A 24,277-nucleotide genomic window follows, 5' to 3' on the forward strand; every position below is an offset into this window, starting at 1 on the left:
TTAATTCACCATTCTCCCCATCTCCATCTATCCATCCATGGAGTTGAGAGAAGCTCACCTACCAAAGAAACTCATGGTACAGTATAATATTTTAATGCCTTGTTCAACCAGTCTTCTGGATTATTTGATAGTTTAAGATCAAAATTTTATCTCAAAGTAATCCCTTGCCCTGATTCTCTTTCCTACATTTCTGAGGGACTAGGCTGCTATGACAGGAAGAGGCTCTTGTTTGCTGCTATGTTATGTGCCTTTGCACATGCTTTCATATCACACAACGTCTTTCAAGTCATGCAACAATCATCCAAGCTTGCTCCTACATTACTTCCTCGAATGTTCCTGCTACGCCTTGAGTCTTTCCTGGTCTACCCAGTAACAATTAGATGTTCTTCTTCATAAAACTTGTTTGACTTTCAAAGAAATAAAACAAAATACAGAACTTTTTTTTTTAATAATTAAACCAAGATTAAATGGGACAGTTATGTTCAAGCAAGCAGGAGTACTCTATTGTGTTGTATCCTTTCAATGTACAGGCTAAAGGATTCGTACATACATGGGTAAAATAATGTAAATACATTCTTACACATAGATTGCAAAATGCACATTGCTGTATTATGAGCAACACTGATGGACTCATTCTTTTACTTAGCCTCCTTCCTCACTACCATAAGAATTTGGGTCCAAAGCCCAACCAGATCACTGCAGACTTACATGGACAGCTGTCTGCAAAGGAATCCCTGCAGTACTTATGTAACAGGACAATTAATGTGGAATAATTAGATAGCAATCTAGCCCTGACAAGGCCACATCACTATAGACAACTCACCTGATAGTTGTATAATACTGGCAGGTCAATGTGGATATTTTTCACAGTTCCATCATACCATTCAAACTGCATCATTGCTTTCTAGAAGGATAAATAATACAGTTATGTGTTTACAGAAGCCTATATGAGCTCCACTAACATGGAATTCATTCCCGAATCATTCTTAAGAATGGCATAACTATCTGATTTGAATCTATGACTCAAATTTCAGTTAAAGCCTGTAGAATTACACTAACTTATAAAGTACTGATTTTAATTAGAAAAATGTAGCAATAGAAATAAAAAAAAAACAAGAAAAAGAAAGGGTCTTTATCACTTACCTCATGTAGAGTTGATGATACTGTTTTTTTAAGAATAGGTACAAATTCTTCCACAGGAGAGAAGGCGTTGGGAGCCAAAACTTGATAAAGGTTTAACTTTCTAGCTATAGCAAGGAACAAAGAAATTAAATAAAACATATGCTCTGTCTTTAATTCATGTTTCATACCTGTTAAGCTTTTCTTTCTGTGCTACCTTTCAATCCATTTGTCTTTAACCAGTCTGTTGAGGTTTTGGCGAGGACACATGGTGTTTGAATAACTAATGGTTCTTCGTGCTTTGGAGGCTTTGGTAAGAAGTTAGAAGGTGCTGTATTTGCAAATTCTGTGGAAACCTAAAACAGATTTTAAGAAAAACTCTTGCAAGTTTCAGCATAATTTTTTTTTTACCCTCAATCCAAAATATCCAGCATTGAATGTTAGTTTTAGTTATGTTCACAAAAGTGCTGGGATTTCAACAAGCAATATGCTTTGAAAACAGCTATCAAAGGTCCTCCCAAAAATGGGGTTTGTGGGACACTGTTCCATTAACTTCACTGTGTTTGCCACAATGCAAAAACCCACAGGGAAATTAAAACATCATGGTTATACATACTGGCATGAAAACAGCCAATCATTTCTCTCAGAAACTAGGAAAAGGATCTTTGTTACACACAGATCAAATCTCGGCTTCTCCGTTTTCTATCTGTAACAAGTCAAATGAACCACATTCTACCTTCTTTCACACCAATGGAAAGAAGTCAACAAAAACTCCTATGGGGCACTAGAATTCCTTTATTTTGAAAGGGGTAAGAGACCTTTGTTTTATGAATGGACAGAAGTTTGTGGAGGTGTTTTTTTATACAGAAGGTTTGACCAGTAAGTCTCTGTAACAACGTGCTTTTATTTGGGGATATAGGACCGTTTAAGTCATTTCAGGGTGACTTCTGCTCCATATGTACTCTGCATAGTCCTTAGCAATTATGAGGTTGGAAGAGAGATGAAAGAATTCTATATATATATGGAATAGGGAGGATGAGGGGAAACAGAATTAGAAATATTATGCACAAATAACCAGTTTGCCTCCTGTCTGGAATGTCTCAGGTCAGATGACCAGATATGCAAGGATACCCAATGGAAGCTTTCAGTCCCTTTTTCAGATCAGATTTGTCCACCTCACACAACTGCCTACAGTAGCTGTGACAGCGAACGGATTATTTAAAAAAAAAATAAAATTCCTCAGAGATTTGTAAAACAGTGCTGCCAAATTTTTAGCATTAAAGTTTAGCAACCATAGGGGAATTCTGCCACTTTCTAAACTTCCAGGCTCCTAGAAAGTACAGAGATGAGCATAAGGCAAAAGAGAGATACGTATTTCCTCTTAAGACTATCTGCACAAGGTGAAAGACAGACATCAGTAAATAATTTCTCTATGAAATCAAAGCAGAACCAGAAATTATCCAAACACTCCACAGAAAAAAGAAAAATCACAGGAGATTATTTTGCTTCCTCATCCATATTTCAGCAAGAGCACTTAGAAGTTACTTTATTGGAGAAAAGACAAACAAGATAAGAACTTCTGGTATGCTGGTCAAATAAGGCATAAAAATAGAAACATTATGAAGACAACTGTTACAGAACAAATGGTGCCAATAAGACAGGACCAACACAGAGACAGATGTGTAACAGACAGACTGTAGCTTCCTAACTTCAACACTAATAATGGATGTAGACAAGCCCTTACGATTTTGTCCACCTTAATCAGGTAGGAGTAAGTATCTTTTTACTTAAAAAACTGTTGGAACTTCATTTAAATGATCATGCATACAGTTAGGCTAGCAATTCTCTTAGATTTCCATTATGATCATGGTATAATGTTCTTTTCATCGTATTTGGTTGGTTTATAAAACTTGCTGCATTTTGGAGAATGTCTAGCAAAACGTCTCCTTTATTGGTTTTGGCCTTAATCTGCTCTTACAATGGATGGCCAATACATAATATTCAAAGTTCACTTATCAAAATACTTGATTAATCATACAGATTTTTTTTCACATTGTGAACACTAAAAACTTCTACCCTGATACTTCAAAGTGTATCTGAAAAAAAAAAAAAAAATACATACATGTGCTATTCTACTAATAAGTGAGCTATGAATTCTTCTTCGAAAAGTCTGCTTGATGTTCTTGAGTAGGTCCTTAGCTTTCTGGGATTCCTGAAGTAGCAGATGAACATCACTGCTATCAAAATTCTGTACATATAAAAACAAAGGGGGAAAAAAAAGTTAACTACTATTCAAATACCAACCAAACATAGCTTTCTTACTTTGACATGCACACATCTATACAAGACTGCCTGGCATAGCAGAATTGAGTGTAAATGTATCTAATGCACTGCATATAAGTTATTCAATATTTTATAAACAAGATATCATTTTATTATTTTGAATCAGTCTACAATAAGCCACTGATTTCATCCTGTTCATCAGCTTTAAGCCAGTGAACAATATCTGCAAAATTTATTGTGCTTTTAGGAAAGCATTTCCAGTTGCAGAAAGAATTAACTACAGGTTTATTGACCACATCCTCAGCACTTCTATGACAGCAATTTTCAGCACCAGGTCTTGCTATAAACTTCTACTCAGATGATAATTACTTTACCTTCTAAAAGTGAAGAATGATCAAAAAGAGCAAAATGCATTGCTGTCACCTACCTCTCCCTTTGAAGAGTAGCAATGATAACGGCCTCTTACAGCTTCTGCAAGGTTCTTTAGAACTCCCTACATATATAAATAGGAAGAAAAATAGTTACTTTGATTTGATAGTCTCTTTTGATAACATAGGTTGTTGGTATTCAATTCTCGATTAGAGAGAATCTTTGAGGTACAAGTAGTGAGAAAGCCGAAGTAATTATGTTTCCATTGTTTTCTTACCACTCTTATTTTAATATGGCTGAAAAACTAACTCAGTAAAGAAATTTACAAAATAGGCAATAAGGGTCAAGTTCATTCACCTTGTGTTAAAATGCCAGTCACTCTCTCTTCCTTTGAAGGCAGGCTTATGCTAGTGAGATCAAAGGCGTATCACTGAAGCTTACAAGTATAAATATTAGGCTATCCTTCCCCTGCCCACAAATACCTCTTAAATCCTTTGCTGCTTTTTTCACCTCTCCCATCTCCTTCTCTCCTATCATCTACCACTGCAATCCTTTTCCCACAACTGCAATACCCTTACTGCATCCAATCTTTTCTTCAAACCAGGATTTCAACAGTCTGCCCTACCACTTAAGTCACTGCATGCCTTAGGGATAAGCTTAAACAAGCAATCAACACCTAAAACCAAGTTTCTGTGCAGAAGCTAATCAAAAGTAACTCCTTATCCTTCTGTCCTCCTCTTCCTTCAGGCAGTCACTGCTAACATCCAAACGATTGCTCGTGATCAATACTATAATTTGAGCAAGGCTGCTAGGTCTTGCACTGATGCTATTCCATACAAAAATATTCCTATCTGTCCTGGTTTCAGCTGGTATAGAGTTAGTTGTCTTCCTAGTAGCTGGTACAGTGCTATGTTTTGAGTTTAGTATGAGAAGAATGTTGATAATACTGATGTTTTCAGTTGTTGCTAAGTAATGTTTAATCTAAAGTCAAGAATTTTTCAGCTTCTCATGCCCAGCCAGCGAGAAAGCTGGAGGGGCACAAGAAGTTGGCACAGGACACAGCCAGGGCAGCTGACCCAAAATGGCCAACAGGGTATTCCATGCCATGTGACGTCACATCTAGTATATAAACTGGGGGAAGTGTGGAGGGGGGAATCGCCGCTCGGGGACTAGCTGGGTGTCGATTGGTGGGTGGTGAGCAATTGCACTGCGCATCATTTGTATATTCCAATCCTTTTATCATTACTGCGGTCACTTTATTAGTCTTATCACTATCATTATTAGTTTCTTCTTTTTATATTCTATTAAACCGTTCTTATCTCAACCCACAAGTTTTAATTCTTTTTTCCTGATTTTCTCCCCCATCCCACTGTGTCGGGGGGGAGTGAGTGAGCAGCTGAGTGGTGCTTAGTTGCTGGCTGGGGTTAAACCACGACACTATTCCAGAGACTGCTATACTCATATGATCTCACTCCCAAGTCCCTGCCTTTCTCCTATGATCCCTCTCCCCACCCACTTGTCCTTACTGCAGTATTGCCTACCTGAAATCCCCTATTTTTCTGCTTTCACCTGCAGAAGAGCTCTTAGCCCCAAAGTCTTCTCTAAATACACAGGATGATTATCTGGAAATAATTGCTCCCCTTCAGCTGCCAAGCCTGCCAACACCACTTGGTTGCCACTTCTGGCTTTGGTATGGACCAAGATGAGTGCTCCAAACAAATTTTTTCATGTGTGCAAATCTGCTCTAAAGAAAATACAGCTTTAGATCAAGAAGTCTTTAATGAGTAAGTTAGCTTCCCCAGAAGTTTATGAGAGAAGACATTGCAGCTGAATACGAAACAAATGGCAGGACACTTAAGGAAGTAAGTATTAACACAATTACTTACGAGAGAAGCAGGATTGCTGCAATCATATGTAACAGCATGAGTCTGCAGTTTTCTCCCCACCATACACTGCTGAGCATAGTCAGACAATATTTCCAAAGACTGATCAGGGCTGATATAAATAAATACATAAGGAAAAAAAAGATATTAACAACAGCAGTAATCAAATGGTGAAAAAAGGCCATAGTGAAGAAGACAGGGAAGAAAACTAAGTGGGAAAGAAATAATAAATAATGGGAATGTAATTCAGTCATTTAGAATAACGTGACCTCCTCTCCCTCTTTCAACAGTTACTGAGGTACCACTACTGGAGTTTGGTTCTGTCCTGCAAACCTGAATGATAATAAAAGTACTAAGATCCTATTCCAGTTCATAACAGCATGTAGGTGAAATGTTCTAAATTATTCCTCGCTAGCCCTGGAAGCTAAAAATCAGGAATTGTGGTTTTACCCCGTGACCAACTGTGACAGAAAAGTTTTCAACTCAGATCTTCAACAGTATTTAAGGACGTCCATTGTCTTCCAAAGGCACCAAAGAAAGTAAAACTTGGCTTTGTGTTTAGAACTTAGCGACCCACACAGCTTTCATGCTCTGAGTTTTGATGGTTCTTCATGGCTAGTAAAAACCCTTCTTTCCAGCTAAACTTCTGTCAGGGACAGAAACTAAGTAAGTTTTCACTTGCACATACTAAAAACTTTTGCTTTCTGTTCAAAGCAGACCTAAGCAAAACTTGGAACCTTTTAACCAAACACTGTGTGTTCAGTAAGTTAGCTGAAATGTAATCTCAAGCTTGCAAGCTTACACCATCCCTTTTTCGCACATTTAAAATGAATACAATTAATAAATTAGGAGTACAGTAACACTCCCAGAACCCTTACTGTAGTCTTTTTCTTGTAATCCTGACTCCAGCACTGTAAGTTTTCAAATTATGACAGTTGAACTGCAGAATTTAAGTCCATAATTCATCTAATCTCAGCCTGGTTTCATTTATTTAATCAGACATTTTAAATTTTCCATCAGCACCAAGATCAGAGAGAAGACTATCTTTGAATGTTTAATGCTATTTTACAGCAAAATCTAGCTTATGATCTAATCTTCCCAGAGGTGTGGACCCTTTCAGTGACATCCTTAATGATGCTGAAGGATTTTTATTGATGTAACATTAATGCTAGCAGACTCTCAATGGATTATTGCGGTAACTGATCTGCAAAGGAAAGACGTAGCTTTGTATCAGAAAAGAGAAGACTTATAAATAGTAAAAAAGGGAAGAAATAAAGGAATTCAGTGGTATGAACTAAAAATACATAAAACCTGGATCTTAAATTTTCTATTTATTTTTGTATCAAGTTCAGATTCTTGTACCAATTTTGTATCCAAGTTAAAGCTGGTTGTTAGGAAGGATAACGCATTTACCAGCTTCCTACAATAAGAACCAGAGAATTCAGTTCTTTCATCGTAAGGACATGTTTTAAGGCTTTCAGCAAATTGCAGCCTCGACCAGGCTCCAGCTGTTGTATCCACTGTCTTGCTTCATGCAGCCTAGGGGGAGGGGGAAAAAAAAAGAATATGTACACTTAACATGCAGGCGCTAAATAAGATAGATCATGAAGATTACTACAAAACACAGGAGCTGCTACAATATATTTTATGCATGAACAACCAGCTTGAAATCACTGACTGTGCTTAAAATTCACTGCTTTTTTCCCCCTCTTACAAATCACTGCAGGCACAAGATGAAAAACACTATTTATTATCTGCAAGAGATTCCCCTAATTAAATGGAGATCTTGTTTGAAATGCCTTTATTTTTCAGAGAAATGAACTTACTTACACATGAACATTGATGTTTTTTGGACTCTCCCACAGAGGTGAAATTTCTGTACTGAATGAGAGGCAGTACAATTGCTTCTTATAACATAGCTGTTCATCTATTAAGCACTAATAAATAAACAATTGTTAATGCGTTACTATCCATGCTGCTTCTAGTAGGGTTATTACATAAAAGAATAAAAATAGTCATTTCCTAAAAATAGTTGACAGCATTATTTTCAGCTACTACAGAGAAAAGCTTCCAAGGAAAAGTCATAGAGATTCAAAAATTTGGTAAGGAGTACAGAGACAGAACCTGCAAACCTATGGTAATCAAGCCAATTTGTCAATAGGGCAGGAGGCAGGGAATATTTGTTGTACTGGTATCAGTTTTTCTCTTCAGCTGATGAGCACATGAAACAACATACTGATCTAGAATGGGCATATTCACCCATCAAGCAATTACTAAAAAATGTTTAATACATATTCATGGATAGGGCTAAACAATACTTCAGGTATTAAGGCTAAACCAACCACACTATGTGGAACTTGCATCTTCTTGAAGTAGTTTTATTTAAAACACACAAATGAAAAATGCAGATAATATAAATAAAATTTAAATAATTCCTGAATGCAGGAAATGAAGTTGTACAAAGTTTCAAAGTTAGACAGTAAAACAGCCACATTGTATCTTTCTTCCTTACCACAAACCTTTTATAAAAATAAAAAGCATAATAAATGACAAGTTTCTTTTGGGACTTCAGGAAGTGATTAACTCACCAAGGTTCTGACCGAAATTGTGAAGTGTGCCTTGTTGTGACAAAACATAAAGACGTAAGGAAACAATAAATAGCTCTATGTAGAACTTGTTTCTAGCTCTTACAGCTGTTTCTGTTAGGCAAGTTTATTCCATAGAGAATGCTGGTACAAGAATTGAGAAACTGCTAAATATTAATATGAAAAGTATTATTATTATTATTATGGTACATACTGGAGTTTGTCTGGATCTAGACATTAACAAAGACTACACTTTCAGACATCTAAAACATACTTTTCTACACCACAAAACTTCTATTGTATTGTCTATTATCAATTTAAGCAGATTTTTTTTCTACTTAGTTCCTGGCTTGTAGTTATACAAAAGCTTGATTAATATGTTATAATTGCCAAAGTCTGTTTTATTATTACTTACCAAAAGGTCCTTCTGAAAATCCAGTAGTCTACGTCCATAGCTCATATCAGACACATCAACCACAAGTCCAACTTTGGTTCCTTTTATAAGGCCAAACACCTTAAAAGAGAAAATTCATTGTAAATACCAAGCTTATCTAAAGTTTAAAAATGTTACTGTTTATTCCGTACAATACCATTTTAAAATCAAATATTAGGTATTTATTTTCACTTTAAGCTCTTTATGATAAAGATGACACAGTGACAAAGCCAAAGGGAAGGAAAAAGAAAAAAGAAAAAAAGAAAAAAAAAAAAAAAAGAGGACTACTGGCTCCCAGTTTATCCTTACCAGTGAGTCATATTCGCTCCTTCCCATGACAATCTATTCATTATTTGAGAGGATAACAAAAATAACTCTGTCTACAGCATCTTCTTCAGGTTAAATCAAGCAACTTAGTGGAAACCAGATTTTGGAATGCTGCTTCTTTCTCTATCCCCTGCAAGAGGGAGTCATGTCCCTTTCCTATTCCTGAGCATTAGCACTGCTAGGCACAATAAATGATTAACCAGCTGTGCAAGAGAGGTCACACTGGACTACAAGACAGCTCCACTCCAGTCAGAGAGGTTAAGCTCAGCATTGTCTGCTTCCATTTAAATCGTGCTGAGAGGTCCTGACGATTAAGATTGCTAAGAGAAAGAAAAAGACTAGGTCTAGGAAGCAGAAAACCACATACCACTGAAAGATCAAGAAAAACAATCTATTGTCAAGATAAGTATCACTGTACGTGATGTATAACTCACAGTAAATAATGAAAATAGATAAGCTTTCTGGAAGCCACTTTTCACTAGTATTCAAAAGTTAATTTATTCTTTAATGCTGTATACAGTTCCGTTCTAAAAATATACTGCAAAGTTAGTTACCTTTCTGCTGTCCTGCAACAGCCACTGAATTCTCTGCTGATAAAGTTCAATCACTCTGACAAAAGGCATAGCACACATTTAGCGAAGGCATTCTTGTGCATTGTGTATCAATGTAACATTCAACCATTTGTCTTCATCACATCCTTTTTCTCGCAAATGCAAAATCACCTTTTAAAAATACTGTTTTCAGTGTTCTCATACAACTGGTGGCTGCAGGGCTAGCCATTTAAACACTTCTTCCCCTAAAGCTGTTGACTGCTTAGATTATGTAGCTGTCTGAAAAACTGGATCACTGAAATGTTTTCTGATCAGTTGCTGGCTTATTCTGTTCAGAGATAGGAGAGGGGTACTCACCATGTGTATGTGCGAACAACAGAAGCTCACGCTAAACTGAGCTTAACTCACTACACATAGGTTATTGTCAGGAGATGCATTTAATATGAACTGCACTATTGCTTAAGACACTCTGAAATACAACCTTGTGATTGAAAGGCAGCACACTCACTGAAGTGCCAGACTAACTGCAGCACAGCTTTCAACAGTTTCATTTCAAAATAGGTATAACCTGAAGTAAAACAAAATGCTAGCTGTCCTCCAAAATTGTTTTACTTCAACCAACTTATTTTTAATACCATATGCATAGTTTTTAGAATTTGGCGAACAGGAAGTGTAAATCAACATTTCAAAGGCAGAAAAACTTTCTGCTTTTTCAAAACTCAAAAGCTACTTCTTTTTAAAACCAGATTTGCAGATGGTTTGCTTAGATGGCACAGGGCCCAAGTGCTGAAGGTGGACCTTCTGAAGATTCTGGATCTTCCTGACTGACACAGTGAGGTATGCTGAAGTAGTGGCACTCCTAGGAACAGTCTAACAAGCATTGTGAAGACCAGCAAAACCATTATGATTACTCTACAGCTTACCGAACCTATTCATTAAATATTTTCCTCAATTTAAGTTTCCTTGATTTTATACATTTAAAATTCACTTAGAAAACTTTTAACTTCCACATACCATGACTAGATCCATGACTTGAAACTAATCCAAGTTACAGTAAACATAACCCACAAATACACAGTATTACCTGTGAAAACCCAACCATTCACTAGCTGCCTTTCTAAAATGAGCCAAGTGCTTCAATTCAAATCCTGGTTGATAAGCATCTTCATTAAAAAAATAAAAAAACCTCAGCTGTAGTGACATATAATTATCACCTACCATAAATCTCAGCAGAAAGGATTTAATGCTGAGATACTGTGAAGTTCCCAGAGATAACAAATTAAGATTTAAGGCAGTACCTGTAACCATGGGGGATGGGGATTGTCGTGGTTTAACCCCAGCCAGCAACTAAACACCACACAGCCGCTCACTCACATCCCCCCCATCCAGTGGGATGGGGGAGAAAATCGGGAAAAGAAGTAAAACTCGTGGGTTGAGATAAGAACAGTTTAATAGAACAGAAAAGAAGAAACTAATAATGATAATGATAACACTAATAAAATGACAACAGTAGTAATAAAAGGATTGAAATGTACAAATGATGCACAGGGCAATTGCTCACCACCCGCCGACCGACACCCAGCCAGTCCCCGAGTGGCGAATCCCTGCCCCCCCCCTTCCTAGTTCCTAAACTAGATGGGACATCCCATGGTATGGAATACACTGTTGGCCAGTTTGGGTCAGGTGCCCTGGCTGGGCATGAGAAGCTGAAAAATCCTTGACTATAGTCTAAACACTACTGAGCAACAGCTGAAAACATCAGTGTTATCAACATTCTTCACATACTGAACTCAAAACATAGCACTGTACCAGCTACTAGGAAGACAGTTAACTCTATCCCAGCTGAAACCAGGACAGGATATGGAATCAATTACACATCAAAATCATAAACAAGATGGATACCTACTCAGAAAGTCTGGACTCAAAATCTGTAACAGTCTCTTCTGTAAACTCTATCTCTTCAACACCATTTCTTGAATTCCTGGAACACTATGCATAATTAGCATCAGAGATGCACACAAATTAGGACTGACTATAGAAAGGTCAGTGTTGCACTTACAAAATAATATTGCCTTCATTTATCAGATGCTCTAATGTTAATTGCAAGGATTCTAAACTGTAGTTTCTTAGCCATTCTTCTGTGGTTTGCACCTTTTTAGACTGTATTTTCTTCATTTGTACTCTCTACAGATCAAATAAGAAAAAAATAAATGCAATATGAGAAACAAAATGTGCTGTTCAAATGTGACAAAAATATAAGTTCTAAGGATAGCTGCTGGTAGACAGTGCATATCCAAGAACAATGTAATTTTAGGTACTGGCATACTCTTTTGGATGTGGGATGCAAAAGAAAAGCAGCTTTCAAAATCCCCCCAGACTGTGAGCTAAAGGAAGGGAAAGGAGAGCTTAGTTTGGAGGAGACAGGAAGGAATACAAGAAATAGGAGAGTTTAGTAAAAGAATTAGAAGAAATAACCCAGTGATTTACCAGAGAGGAAGAAAAATTAAGCATCTCCAAAAACTGCCTCACAGAATTTGAAGTGTTATATATTGTCTTCTACAGTTGATTTACGTTTATTGTTTTGCCCGGTTTTTTCACAATCTGATTCATCTCTGCAGAGAAACTATATGTAGTTTCATTACTACAGTGATTATATCTATCAAACTGTCTGTTTGTATATGCAAACACATGTAAGGAAACATATCAGTTGTCTATCAGCTTATTCATTCCCCACTCTCTATTTATACTGGGTACGTGTTACTTTTCTAGTTGCTCCATTTAACAGGAAAACTCGCCTACCAGCAGATCTTGTGTCTTGTTGATATGTGTTTCCAGCAATCCATTATCTGGTCCTACATGAGACATAGTAAAATCTTGCCACAGTGTGTGATCACCCCGTAGACTGGATTTTGTGGTCACCCTACAAGACAACGAATTTTATGGGATGACTTCATTACCCATAAGATTCCTGTATTGTTATAAAGTCTTTACAGGTTTTTTCCTGTAGGAACTGTTTTATACTTCAACATTTGTTTCCACATTCCATTTGATATATGATAAATGTTTTGAAGGGACATAGTATATATGAAGTACAGTTATTTACGCTTTACCTACACATGAAGTCCTAACAAGATTTTGCAACAGTATTCTCACCCAACTTTTTCCAAAAACTGATCATTGTCCAACAACTGTGCCATTTTCCTGATGTGTGTATCCATTATATGAATAGACATAGCCTTGTTAAAAAAAGAAAAAAGACAAAGTATTAGAGTAAAAAGATGAAATCCTCAGGAATAAACACTGTTAAAAAAGGTACTATCAGCAACTTGTATGATAATTACATTGCATGTGGGACAACAGCAAATTAAAAGGCAGCTGAAAGAGAAGTTAAAATTATCTGTCCATAGAAAACACATCTAGGAACTGTTCTGCCAGAGCTATTTGTTAAGGGATTTTATGCAGTTAATTACATGTACGCACAGCTGCTGGGAGACTAGCTACGCAACTCAACGAGACAAAAAGATGAACCAAAGCAAAGCCCAGAGCTCTACGGGCCAGTGTGCGCCGCAGCAGGAGCAGGGGGCAGCCGGCTGGGGCCAGCCGGGCCGTCAGACGCGGGGACGGAGGCGTGCGGGCGAGCTGCCCCTCGGGTTTAGGCGCAGTAAGACCGGAGCAAAACCGCCACCTCGCTCCGTCCCCGGCCAGCCGTGCCCTCCCGCTCACCGGCGGGTGCCGGAGCAGCCCTCTCCCCGCGCCCTCCCGTCCCCCGAGACGCTCCTCGCCTCCTGGGGGAAAGGCCCCTCAGCTCCCCCGACCCCTCGCCGTCCACGTCCCCAGAGACTCACCTCACCGGAGGAAAGGCTTCCCCGTTCCAACCACCCCCACCCCCCGCCCCGGGCACGTCCCGAAAGCCTGGTCGGCCACCGCCCCAGTGACAGAGATCCCCCACGCCACCTCAGCATCGTCGGGCCAAGGCACCTGCCGGCGCTCACCCGTCCCTTCCCCCGTGCGGGTGCCGGGAGCAGCCCACCCCCACGCCCCGCTCGTGTTGCGGCGTTGCCGGTGGAGACGGGCCGGCCCCAGCGGCCGCGCAGCGAGAGGCGGCGGCGCCGCTTCCCGCCGCCGGAGGGCGGTGGTGGGCGGGCGGCGCGCGCGGGGGGCGCCGCTGGGGCTGAGGGGACACCTGCGCGCGAGGGGAGGGGAGGGGCCGGTTCCAGTCAGGGCAGCCGGGGCCAGTCGCTTTAGTAGACAATTTATTTTGATAAACTTGCTCAATAACAAAAATACAAGTGAAGAAAATTATGTTCACTTTATACAGTTTGTATTAACATTTGTTCGGAAATCATTAATTGAAAAATGTTCTAACCAATTAGAAAACAATCCTCAGTAAAGGCCGGGGCGGGGGATGCAGACGGTCAGGCCTTGAGCGGGGAGTGACGCGACGCCCAGGCAGGACAACCAGCCTGCAGACACCATTTCCTTCATTATGTTCATCCTTCACAAAGGTTTTAAAGGACAGCTTTCTTTTCTTCTTTTTTTTTTTTTTTTTGTGTGTGTGTGTGTGTATGTTGGGGCAAACAGTAATCTACAGTTGTGTTCTGAAGTGGTTAAACAACAGCTCTGAAACACAGGTATGACAGGAAGGCCCTAATCTGGCGGCTTTACTTCAGCCAGAGGAAGGGGCTCGGGTGGTGTTGCACACTACCAGCATCTTCAAGAAACTGATATCACTTGCCAGCAAGATTAACAACAGAAAACAATGTTAAATGGTTAGACTGGTGTGTTCAGGGAAGCACATCCTGCCCAGGTCTGAGACAAATGGCTTCCAGGTGATCATTTCAGCTGAGCTCAATGACAAGATTTATACAGACAAATTAACTAGTTTTCCTTCTGAAGGTATTTTAAGTTTCTGGTCTTACATTTTGTTAGCCAAATAAGTGACAAAATGAGCACAAATTACATTATGATGGGACATCAAACTTTTAGGGGAATTTTGAAGCAAAAGACTAAATAAGAATCCCTAGTGACACATGAAATGAGCTGTCCTTCAAAAAGTTAAACATAATGGCTGGCAGAATCAGAAAAGTTTATGTAAACACTCAACACAAATGTGGGATTACCTTTGGAGAAGATTCATATGGAAACGTTTTCTTTTCATGAACTGAAAAAGTCTACAGATGTTTAGGCATGTTCAATACGAACTTCCTGTAGTTTTAAACAAAACCTTGTGCAAATAAAACCTATAAATAGTCTTCAGCAGATTTTACAGTGATGCTCTTAGGTATGAAAAGAATACACACAACTTTAAAACAAAAGTAACAGACATAAGTTTGACAAATGATTGCACCATAAAACAGTGTTTTATATACAGTTTACAAGATATGATTTTCTGCTATAAATTAATACTGTACTATATAGTACTTAGTGACCTTATTAAAAGCAACTGTTGACAGCTGTCTCTTCAATTACTGGGTGGGATTTTTTAAAATGCAGATAGCTGCATCTATTTCTGGACTTAAAATGCTCAAATATTGAAACAAACAATCTGCTAGTTAAATCTCTGCTATCATTTAATAATTCATAGCAATGGCACTGGCAGATCAGATAAATTTCCAGACAGCCAGCCACAGACAGGGTATGCTCCAAGGTAACTGTTTATATTTTTTTATTAAATGATGATCCATTTAATCTAAGTGTAAATCCACTGTATACATGATGTTACTATAACTGAAATAAGTAAGTGGGGTGGGCAGAAATCTTAGCAGCTAAGAAACTCTCCTCCCACCTGTGTTCCAGTTACAAAAATCTCCTAAAACTATTTACAAGAGCGAGATTTCTGAAAAAAAGAGCTTTTTTTTTTTTTCCAACGTAATTTATGATCTAAATTTTAGTGAATACGTCAGCTTAGGATACAGCAGTGATAACACCAAAAATTTAGACACACATCTAGCAGCTGAACCCTGCGTTTTATCTCCACCAACATCGCTGGGGACCTTGGACTACCCATGCAGATGAAGGCTTAAATTAGGAACCAAATCATATTTAAACCATTACTTCCAAGCAGGCGCCTGGCTGTATTTACAGATTAGTATACTTTAGAAAAATTTAGTGTTCTATAAACACTCCCTTCTACCTGTGAGTGAGCTGACTGGAAAAAAGTCACTTATAGACCATTCCAGTGACAAGTTTGTTCAAAAATGTCAAAAGAAAAAATACTTAATACAGCAAATAACTGTTTCATATTAAAATACCTTGTGAGGGGGGAGAGGGAAGAGGTGGAGAGGCAGGAGGAAGAGGAGGAGGACAGGGACCCACTAGGGTCTGAATGGCACACAGTTTAAAAGAATCGTGCAAATTGTCTTCTTTTCAAACACTTAAGCTTATGTGGTAAGTGATTATTCTGGAAACTGCTGATTATATTTTAACAACCACCTCATTCTAAAATACACTTTCTCTAACATTTTAGAAAAATGTCTATTTAGCAATGCAGTTCTAATAAGGTCAGTGAAACAGCACTTGAAACATACAATTTTTTTGTTTTCATAATGAATCTCAGGTAAACCACATACTACCTGAAAAATAAATACTGATAGAGCAGGCAGCTTTCCTGGAACACTAAATTGTACTTTCTGCAAGGTTAGATTGAGTAGTGAATTATGACATCTATGGATTGAAAGGTTGATTCTTGCGTTGAAAAATAAAACTACCTTTAGTGAGGAATATTTACTCCAAATTTGGGTGGCCCTTAAGTCCACATCTAAAATAACAACTTTAGTAAACAAGGCATATATTATTTAAACAATTATATTGCTCATTTTTTGGTAAGGATGAATTTATACTCAAATGAAAATAAGTTCATCCATCTTTGCAGTGGAATAGTGTTTGCATTACTTTAAACGTTGCATTTTACATGTGCTAGAGAAATGCTTACCTATGGTAAAATGCTGTGCTTGAACATGTATGAATGCTAATATAACAATGCAGTAGAAAAAGAGACTTTCTGTACAACAGTTGCTAATAATTTAAATAGTGTCAGTTTCCCAAAATTAGGTTTTTAACTTTAAGGTATGACATGATCTCACCTTCTACCCTCATATACAAATAAATTACCATAAAAACAATTTTAGCTTAACTTAAAATTGCACCTAGAAAGGCATGGGATCGTTTGTACCTATTACAAAAACTGTTAAAATCAAGGGCTGCTACAAAGAATGAGGTAAACTGAAGACTCTCAGCTATGTGGCCTTCAGAGAAATGGCTTTTTTCTATTGAGTTCTAGTTTTGCACACCACAGTGTTTTGCTAGCAAAGCGTTCTGAGTTCTTTTCCAGGAACCATTTGTGTGTATATACACACACACATACATATATATATGTGTGTATATACACACACACACATACACACACACTGTATACTGCATCAGCAAAATATATATATATTTATATATATATTTATATAAATATAAGGAAGAAATCCCCCTCTAAAACGTTCCTTAGTGTTTTTGTAGAGCTTATGGGGGAGGGGATGTATGTCTCCTTGCTGTTACGTACATTTAGAGAACATGTTTTGATCTATTGGCTTCTTGGTGCAGTAATGCAAGATTGATCCACGTTGGTGCCAAAGGCTTTGCTCATCAGAAGGAAGATGTAAAATACTAATCTCCTAAACAGCGAGGCCAGCCTCACTTAATTCCTCTGCAACCCTCTGGTCTACCACAAAGTTCATAAATACTTTGACTTCCAAATCATTAGACATTAAAAACAGGAACAGTACAGTAACATGGGGCATTATGCTTCTCAGTGTAAAGCATTCTTCACTAGTTCCTATCACAGTGCAGACCTGACTGCATTAAATATGCTCAGGAGATTAGTCAACGTTGTCTGTATTTGGTTATGGGAAAGGCTCTCCTTTTTTTCATCCAAAGTGCATAGTGAGAACAAGTCAAAGCATTCCTCTTTTCAGTAAGTGTTTGATAGTCTGATCTAGGCATCCTCCTGAGAATGCAATTCTGATGTCTTGCTCTTTTCCAAAATAAAGTCCTGCAGTTCAGACATTCATCAGCCAGGTAAACAAACTTTGCCAGCAAATAGAAGTCCCACTATTGTAAAGAAAATGGATAAGACAAACAGTACATACGAAGACCCAACCACTGTGTTATTGGGTAATTTATATGGTTGACCTCCAACTTCATTGATGTAAAATCCTATTGGAAATATTAGGGCTGCCATACAGAATAGAATCACTGCAAAGAAAAGAGAAAAGAAAAACAGTCATCGCTGAGTTAAAGCCAAAATATTTACTAGTTCATAGAGCAGTCCAGAAAAGCAAGCAAAGTATTCTGACTAAACTGAAGAGCTAAGATATTCCAGTACCTAACTTGATTGAAATGACCAAGTAGGCTTTATCTTGCTTTCAAAACATTCCTCATCTACTTCCAAGAAAGACTGAAAGTCCCCCATTTTGACTGCAATTTCAGTCCTGCTCACTAGATCATAAACTGTCTTTACAGATTAAAAATTTGGTAGATTTACTTCTACCACCATCCATGAGTTTCACCACAGAGTTCATTACTTCTCCAGTTAGAGTAATTTTTCCCCAAAGTCAAGACAAACTAACATTCAACATTGAAGAAACTCCTTTTCTATTATCAGAATTGTCTTTTTCCAACCGTAGTTGCCCTCTCCCATTCTTCCACATAAATTCCTTTTCTGTAAAAATTTTGCTAAAAATAGAAAACACATATATTGTCATTACAGATTCTTTTAGGTTAAAATGTACAAGTTTCCTAAAGTTATATGAATGTTTCCTGAAATAATGAAATATCCTTAAGATTTTCCATTTTAATACAAAGAAAGTTTTCCAAGTCAGTTTAATCTAAACTTCTTAGTGAAAAACTTCAAATTCAGACTCCATGAACAAAGAAGACCAAGCAATGAGGCTTTTTATTTCACCTGAACAGTTAGACTTAATGTACATGGTTTGTGCTTACAACTGACTCTGTGTGAATGTACAAAAAAGAAACCAGAACTCCTATTAAAGCCATTCATTAGAATTATATTATGGATTTCACAGGCCTTCAGGTATCAGCAGTGGCCAACATTCCTCACAGCACATTTCAGTACTCTGGTCAAATCCAGGAGAGAACATCCAGTGTTGTAATCTTTCCCAGATGACAAAGTCAGTGTTCCTGTAACATACCTTTGGATAAGTAACCCTGTTTAGTTTGAACATAGCAATATGCAGGGCTCTACTGTCTCGATCAAGGGAATGACTTCCAAATATAGCTCCTCCAAGAGGCAAGACATTCTTCACAATAAAAAGGCTTAGCTTTTGAATTGGTTTGATTGCATATACAAGAATATGCAATTAGGTTTTTTTATCAGTATTAGAATAACACAGAATTTTATCTGGTTCTACCAGTTCAGTCAACTCTTAGAGCTTTACTCCTACTTCACTTCTATGTATTTCAGCTTTGTTTCAAACATTATTTATTGTAAGTGGAACATGGCATCCCAATACCCATTCAGCCAAATCTAAATTATATCTGGGGGGAGACATATCCCACCAACCCTACAAAGCCACATACCACCATCTTCTAACATGATGCACAGCTAACACTGAAGCCCCTCCTAGTCCTCAAAGTCTACCTATAAACTTGGTCACATGAAAAAGAAAATTCAAGCCAAGTTACAGTGTTTCTGCCTGAATAAAGTGCCTTACATGCTAATTTTTTCAGTCTTCTCTCAGTTAACACAGACTGCTGCTTTTTGTTTGTTCGTAAGGGACACGGGTGCTGTCCTTGTCTCCCCTTTCTCTTCTCCACCACTAGAAGACAGAACAAACTCTGGGGATGCTGTTCCCTGCTTGAGCTTCCCCCCCAAGTCAAACAAGCAACAGTAAAAAACACTGGCAACAGTAACAGTCATCGCTTTCATCACTGGTTCCTGTGGAAGTCAGCAGTGCTGCAGCTGCTGTTGTTTCCAAAGGTACATTAAACAAATTCAGGAGATCACCTGTCCCCTTTGGCCTCACCAGGACAAAGTCTCTAGTCTTTCAGAATGAAGAAAAGATGAGCTGGAACAGCCTCAATATTTTTTAATGTAACTTCACTACTGCTCTTCCTAACTAAATACACATGCTCCAGTTTATCCAGCTACAGTGTCACATGCCCACACTAAAAACTTTTTTTTAAAATAGACTCCATGTTTATCCCAGACAAATAGTTTATCACATATTTTATATCTTAATGCTCAAAGCTTATGATTTGCATAGCACAGGTCTCAGCTTTGAGGAAAACACATTCATGTTCTATAGAAGAGACTAGTTATGGGCATGATGAATCTGAATTCAAAAAGTGTCCAAGCAGGATTTGGGCATAAATTAAAAACGACAGTTTCATAAACCGCAATCCATATCAGAACATCAGCTGCTCCTTGCTTTCCCAAACACACGAAGCAGCTTTTACAACACCTTGAGTGAAGAGCAGCTACCACTAGGATCAGCCTTTCTTTCAGCTGACAATACTGAGCAGGAAAAAACCCTTATGTTCCACTAGCGGGAGCTCGTGTCTCACTTTTAATGTAACAGCACCAGTGAATTATTTTTTAAAGGGAAATAAAAAGAGCACAAACAAAAAAACATCTGGCAGCTGCATAGTTACTACATTCCTGCTCAGTGCTACCTCGTGAGGCCATCTATTAAAACCAAAGAACCAGCAACCAGACGTTAAACATTAAATAATCAGAAGGTTTTAATCTACATGATTATTGGTCCATGTATTTCTACACTACACAATCTAATCCTTAAAGAAACCTTCCCTTTTTTAAATTGTATCTTAACAAACACCTGGTCCATCTGAGGAGAGAAAGCTTGGGTATGTGTTTCTTGAGCAGATCTGTGTAAGCGTAGAAAAGCTCTATACCTGAGTGGTCCAGAAAACAGTGGTTGATGTGTGATTAGTAACGCAACATACAATTAGTAACAGTTTGAACAATATTATGAGGACGAGTCACATTATCATAACTCAGCACACTTCCTATTACATCCAGTTTGTCCCTGACAAGCATTCCAGTTACTTATAAAACTTCTGTTGTATTTTAACAATAATACACTTACAGGAAATAGCTTTAGGATTCTGAAAACAACCTGCACTTTCAAGATTAAATCTCCTTTATTATATTCAAGAACTGCACATCTGGAAAAGTTCTGATGGCCTCATGGATATGGTTGAAGAATAGATCTTTATCCCTCTCTACTAAACCACTGTTCTTTGAGGTGTGTTGTACATACATGCACCAGTGCTCCTAGGTCTGAGACCTGCTAGTGGCATGGTACCGCCAAGTGGAGTGTGTGCCCAGTGTCTCTTTGTGTTCTTGCCCAAGGACAGAAGGGTGCAGGTACCTCAACTCTCCCTCAGTTCACAGCAGGAAAAAAAAAAATTCTGCCTGTGCAGCTAGTATGCAGAATACTGATGCACATACACATTTCAAACGTTTACTACGGAAGTAACCAGCCATCTTCTCTTCCACTGTGCATACACCCAGTGTACATGTTCTGCTGTGAGGGTGTCAGTGTGGTCTGAATTTTTAGTCTGAAATAGCAAATAAAAACCAGATTCAACAAAGTCTCTGTCAGATTAGGAAGCCTGGCAAAGGAATTACGGCAAAGTTTTGAGTAGTGATTAAGAAAAGACTGCATGATAAATTTATTTTTAAGAAAAGAAGACACTAAGGAGAAAATCCAACATATGAAGTGCTCATTTAACTTAAGTGTGTATTCTTTTAGAAGATTTGTAAGCTAGAGGATAGGAATTTCTTATACAAACAGTAGCCCAAATGTAACTCTCTGTATCTGGTAGTATCAACTCAGTGAATTTCCAGAAACCCATAAAGAACTTCTCCCTCAAGAGTACTTGCTTTTGATTTCAAATTCTTCCTTGGGTAGGAAAATTTGCAGAAAAGACACTTAATTTCTCTAACAAAAAAAATTAGGTAACAAAAGACAATCATCTCTAGTCTGGTTCTGAATGGTGGCAGTCAAAAAAAGATTGAGTTCCTGTAATTCTTTAGCTTGAAATTGTTTTGAGCATCCAATGACAACTTCAAAAATTCCAGGATACAGAGTATTAAAAGAAGGAAAAAGCTATGGTCTAGTCTTTAGAGGGCTCATTGTAATACCTGCTTGCCTCTTTAGAGATGCATAACATAGAAAGCAGCACCTGGTACAAATCTTTAATAACTCAAGAAGCACTTTATTCACTGGGGAACACAAGGGACAGATGTTTGCAGGATAGCTACTGTTTGTTAAGAATGTGATTATCCTGCCTCATTTTTACTTGCATTCCAAAAAGCACGTCCATTATACTCATGAGCATTTAAATCCTCTGGCAAAAAGAATAACAGACTGTCTGGTAACTGCTGGAAAAAAAGGTAGAAATATGATTTTTCTGTCCAGCATCTCCTCCCTTGATACATCTCAGAGAAGCACCCAATTCAGTGGCAGCAGACACAGAATTAATTCCCTTTCTAGTTGTAGCAGATGGCAAGAGACCTGACTCTGTATAAGATGTAAACAGATCTTGCGGGAGCTCTGTGAATTCCTACAATAGCCAGGGTTGATATAATATACATAAGACCACCAAGGTTGCCTCCGCAGAGAATAAGCTCTGGATGTTGTTTCTAATTACGGAACCTAACAGTATCTGTCCCAAGGACCATGGAAATTACAATGTTTGAGATGTAGCATAGGTTTACCACATCCTATCTTCTAAACCAGAATATGGCATAATGAGCACCCTGAAAAGGCAAGGCGTTTACATAAATTTGAAGTCAGGCTAGCAAAAAAGGAGAAGTTTCAGAGATACAAGGAACAATACCAAAGCCAGGTTACTTTTTTGCTACCAACTTATGCCACTATGTCACAGGGCATAATTAGTGATGAAGTGGTATAGAAGCTGGGATGGTAATAGACAGTTAGCTCACACTTGAGCAACAAGTAAATAATACCATGCAAAGGAATAGCTGATCAGATCTTTGACTGCTATCAACATACAAGGCACACCCATGAGTTTGCAATACCTCATTCACTGAAGAAGCACACAAAGACCTGGACAGCACACAAACGAACACCAAGATGTAATCTACTCTCCATTACATTGTATGAATTTGGTACTACAGTTAACAGGACTCAAACAAGAATGATAGTTTTGATACTATGTATGCCCAAAGTGACAATACTATCACATCAGTAGGAATACTGTGATTCTTGGAAGACTCTTCTCTACAGAAATCAAAGGAAAACTTTCACATTGGCCTTTAGAAGACTTTTGTCACTTATGCAGTATGACCTGGAGGAGGGAAGTATCCCTTCCACAAAGCTGTTTTGCAGAGAAGTCAGAAAAACAAGTTTCTGTGCAGTAAAACCACCAATGGCTGGGAAAGACTGCAAACGCTGTGCTAGTAAATACTCTCTTGGATGTACCCCTTTAGAATTGTATATGGGAAAGAATTGACAGATCAAACATTTGTCCTTCGTGTGTCCCTTAGCTAAACAAAATAGAAAAGACCACTTTCAGTAATAATTCATATTTATAGGTAGACAGTTGAAAAAACCTGGAGTCCTCCAAGATGACAAGATTACAAGCAAAAATTCCATGAAAAACATAAGCTATATATTTATATACAAATTCCAGCATGAACTGGGCAAGAGTGACCTCTTACCAGGCTCTCCTTGCTGCTGTCAGAGTTGTAAGGGAAGGGCTGAGCAAGAGGACTCCTTTCCCCTTAGATGATTTACTCTAGACCCCCTTGCATTTTAAGAGAATGGAGCTGCCAGTCCCTGAGCTGCCCTCAGCAGGCCCAGCAGACTTCCCTGCCTGGCTAGGATAGCATGTCCTATGTTGTGTTCAGAAAGTTCTGTGAGAAGAGTATCTCCTAACAGCCTGTACGAGGCCACTGAGTCTTTAAATTGCTTGCAGAAGAGATACAATACAACTACGAAGTTTTCCCTACCCTGTTCTAATGAGTTACACACGTTTTCATCTTACAGCACTGGCACTTCACAGGAAAGGCCTGTTCGTGGTATTCCAAGCTGATTCCATTTGGCTACGTGTTTCCTAATACTAATCTACAAATAGGCTACTCATTTGTGTTGCCATCCAATGAACCATGGAAGTCATTCTCACCAACTTTTTGAAAAATGCAGAACTCTACCTCCCATTCACTTCTTTTTTTCAAAAGTAATTTTTCTTACAAGTGAGCTAAGCAATAAAATTTTCTATCATCGTTAACAGGAATGCAAAGGTCACAGAGTCATACATATTGGAGATAAAATACCAAAGACGCTGAATTTTAAAATTTCGGCAATGCAGCGATCATGTCTTAATAGCATTATTAATAATTCTGACTTGCAAAAGAACAAATTAGTATGTTTCATTATTAAACATCTCATAACAAAAAGGGAAGTGCTGAAATAAAAGAATGTTCTTCTATATTTAGACTTCTAATAATGGACCTGTTGCAAGCCTAAAGAAATATACAGGAAAAAAACCAGCTTTAGGGTATCAGATTTTTTGGCTGAACTAACCATCACAGTTGTAGGAAACTAAAGATGCAGGGATGTGATAATTTGAGATATTTAAAAAAAATATTAAAACATGTAAAGCCCAAAATAAAAGCTCTGAATTAAGAGAAAAACCTCAGTAAATAAATTGTGGTATCAACTATTAACA

General features: G+C 38.1%; 2 protein-coding genes across 2 annotated transcripts in view; both read right to left on the reverse strand.

Annotated features, from left to right (window-relative positions):
- Positions 1–13,705, reverse strand: part of VWA3A (von Willebrand factor A domain containing 3A) — a 38,566-nt gene extending 24,861 nt beyond the window's left edge. Inside the window, exons 1-15 of the mRNA XM_075058946.1 lie at positions 13,543–13,705; positions 12,704–12,786; positions 12,350–12,470; positions 11,610–11,734; positions 11,457–11,531; positions 9,554–9,608; positions 8,655–8,753; positions 7,485–7,591; positions 7,068–7,193; positions 5,658–5,766; positions 3,830–3,895; positions 3,242–3,367; positions 1,337–1,475; positions 1,144–1,247; positions 824–904 (exon numbers count right to left, since the gene is read on the reverse strand). Of these exons, the coding sequence (XP_074915047.1) occupies positions 824–904; positions 1,144–1,247; positions 1,337–1,475; positions 3,242–3,367; positions 3,830–3,895; positions 5,658–5,766; positions 7,068–7,193; positions 7,485–7,591; positions 8,655–8,753; positions 9,554–9,608; positions 11,457–11,531; positions 11,610–11,734; positions 12,350–12,470; positions 12,704–12,783 (1,413 nt within the window). The 5' untranslated portion in view covers positions 12,784–12,786; positions 13,543–13,705. The remainder of the gene's footprint in view (positions 1–823; positions 905–1,143; positions 1,248–1,336; positions 1,476–3,241; positions 3,368–3,829; positions 3,896–5,657; positions 5,767–7,067; positions 7,194–7,484; positions 7,592–8,654; positions 8,754–9,553; positions 9,609–11,456; positions 11,532–11,609; positions 11,735–12,349; positions 12,471–12,703; positions 12,787–13,542) is intronic.
- Positions 13,706–13,764: 59 nt separating this feature from the next.
- MOSMO (modulator of smoothened) overlaps positions 13,765–24,277 on the reverse strand; it is a 33,776-nt gene continuing 23,263 nt past the window's right edge. The window contains exon 3 of the mRNA XM_075058947.1: positions 13,765–17,791. Coding sequence (XP_074915048.1) covers positions 17,607–17,791 — 185 coding nt within the window. The 3' untranslated portion in view covers positions 13,765–17,606. The remainder of the gene's footprint in view (positions 17,792–24,277) is intronic.

This window comes from Buteo buteo, chromosome 27, assembly GCF_964188355.1.
Source record: "Buteo buteo chromosome 27, bButBut1.hap1.1, whole genome shotgun sequence".
In the NCBI taxonomy this organism is placed as follows: domain Eukaryota; kingdom Metazoa; phylum Chordata; class Aves; order Accipitriformes; family Accipitridae; genus Buteo; species Buteo buteo.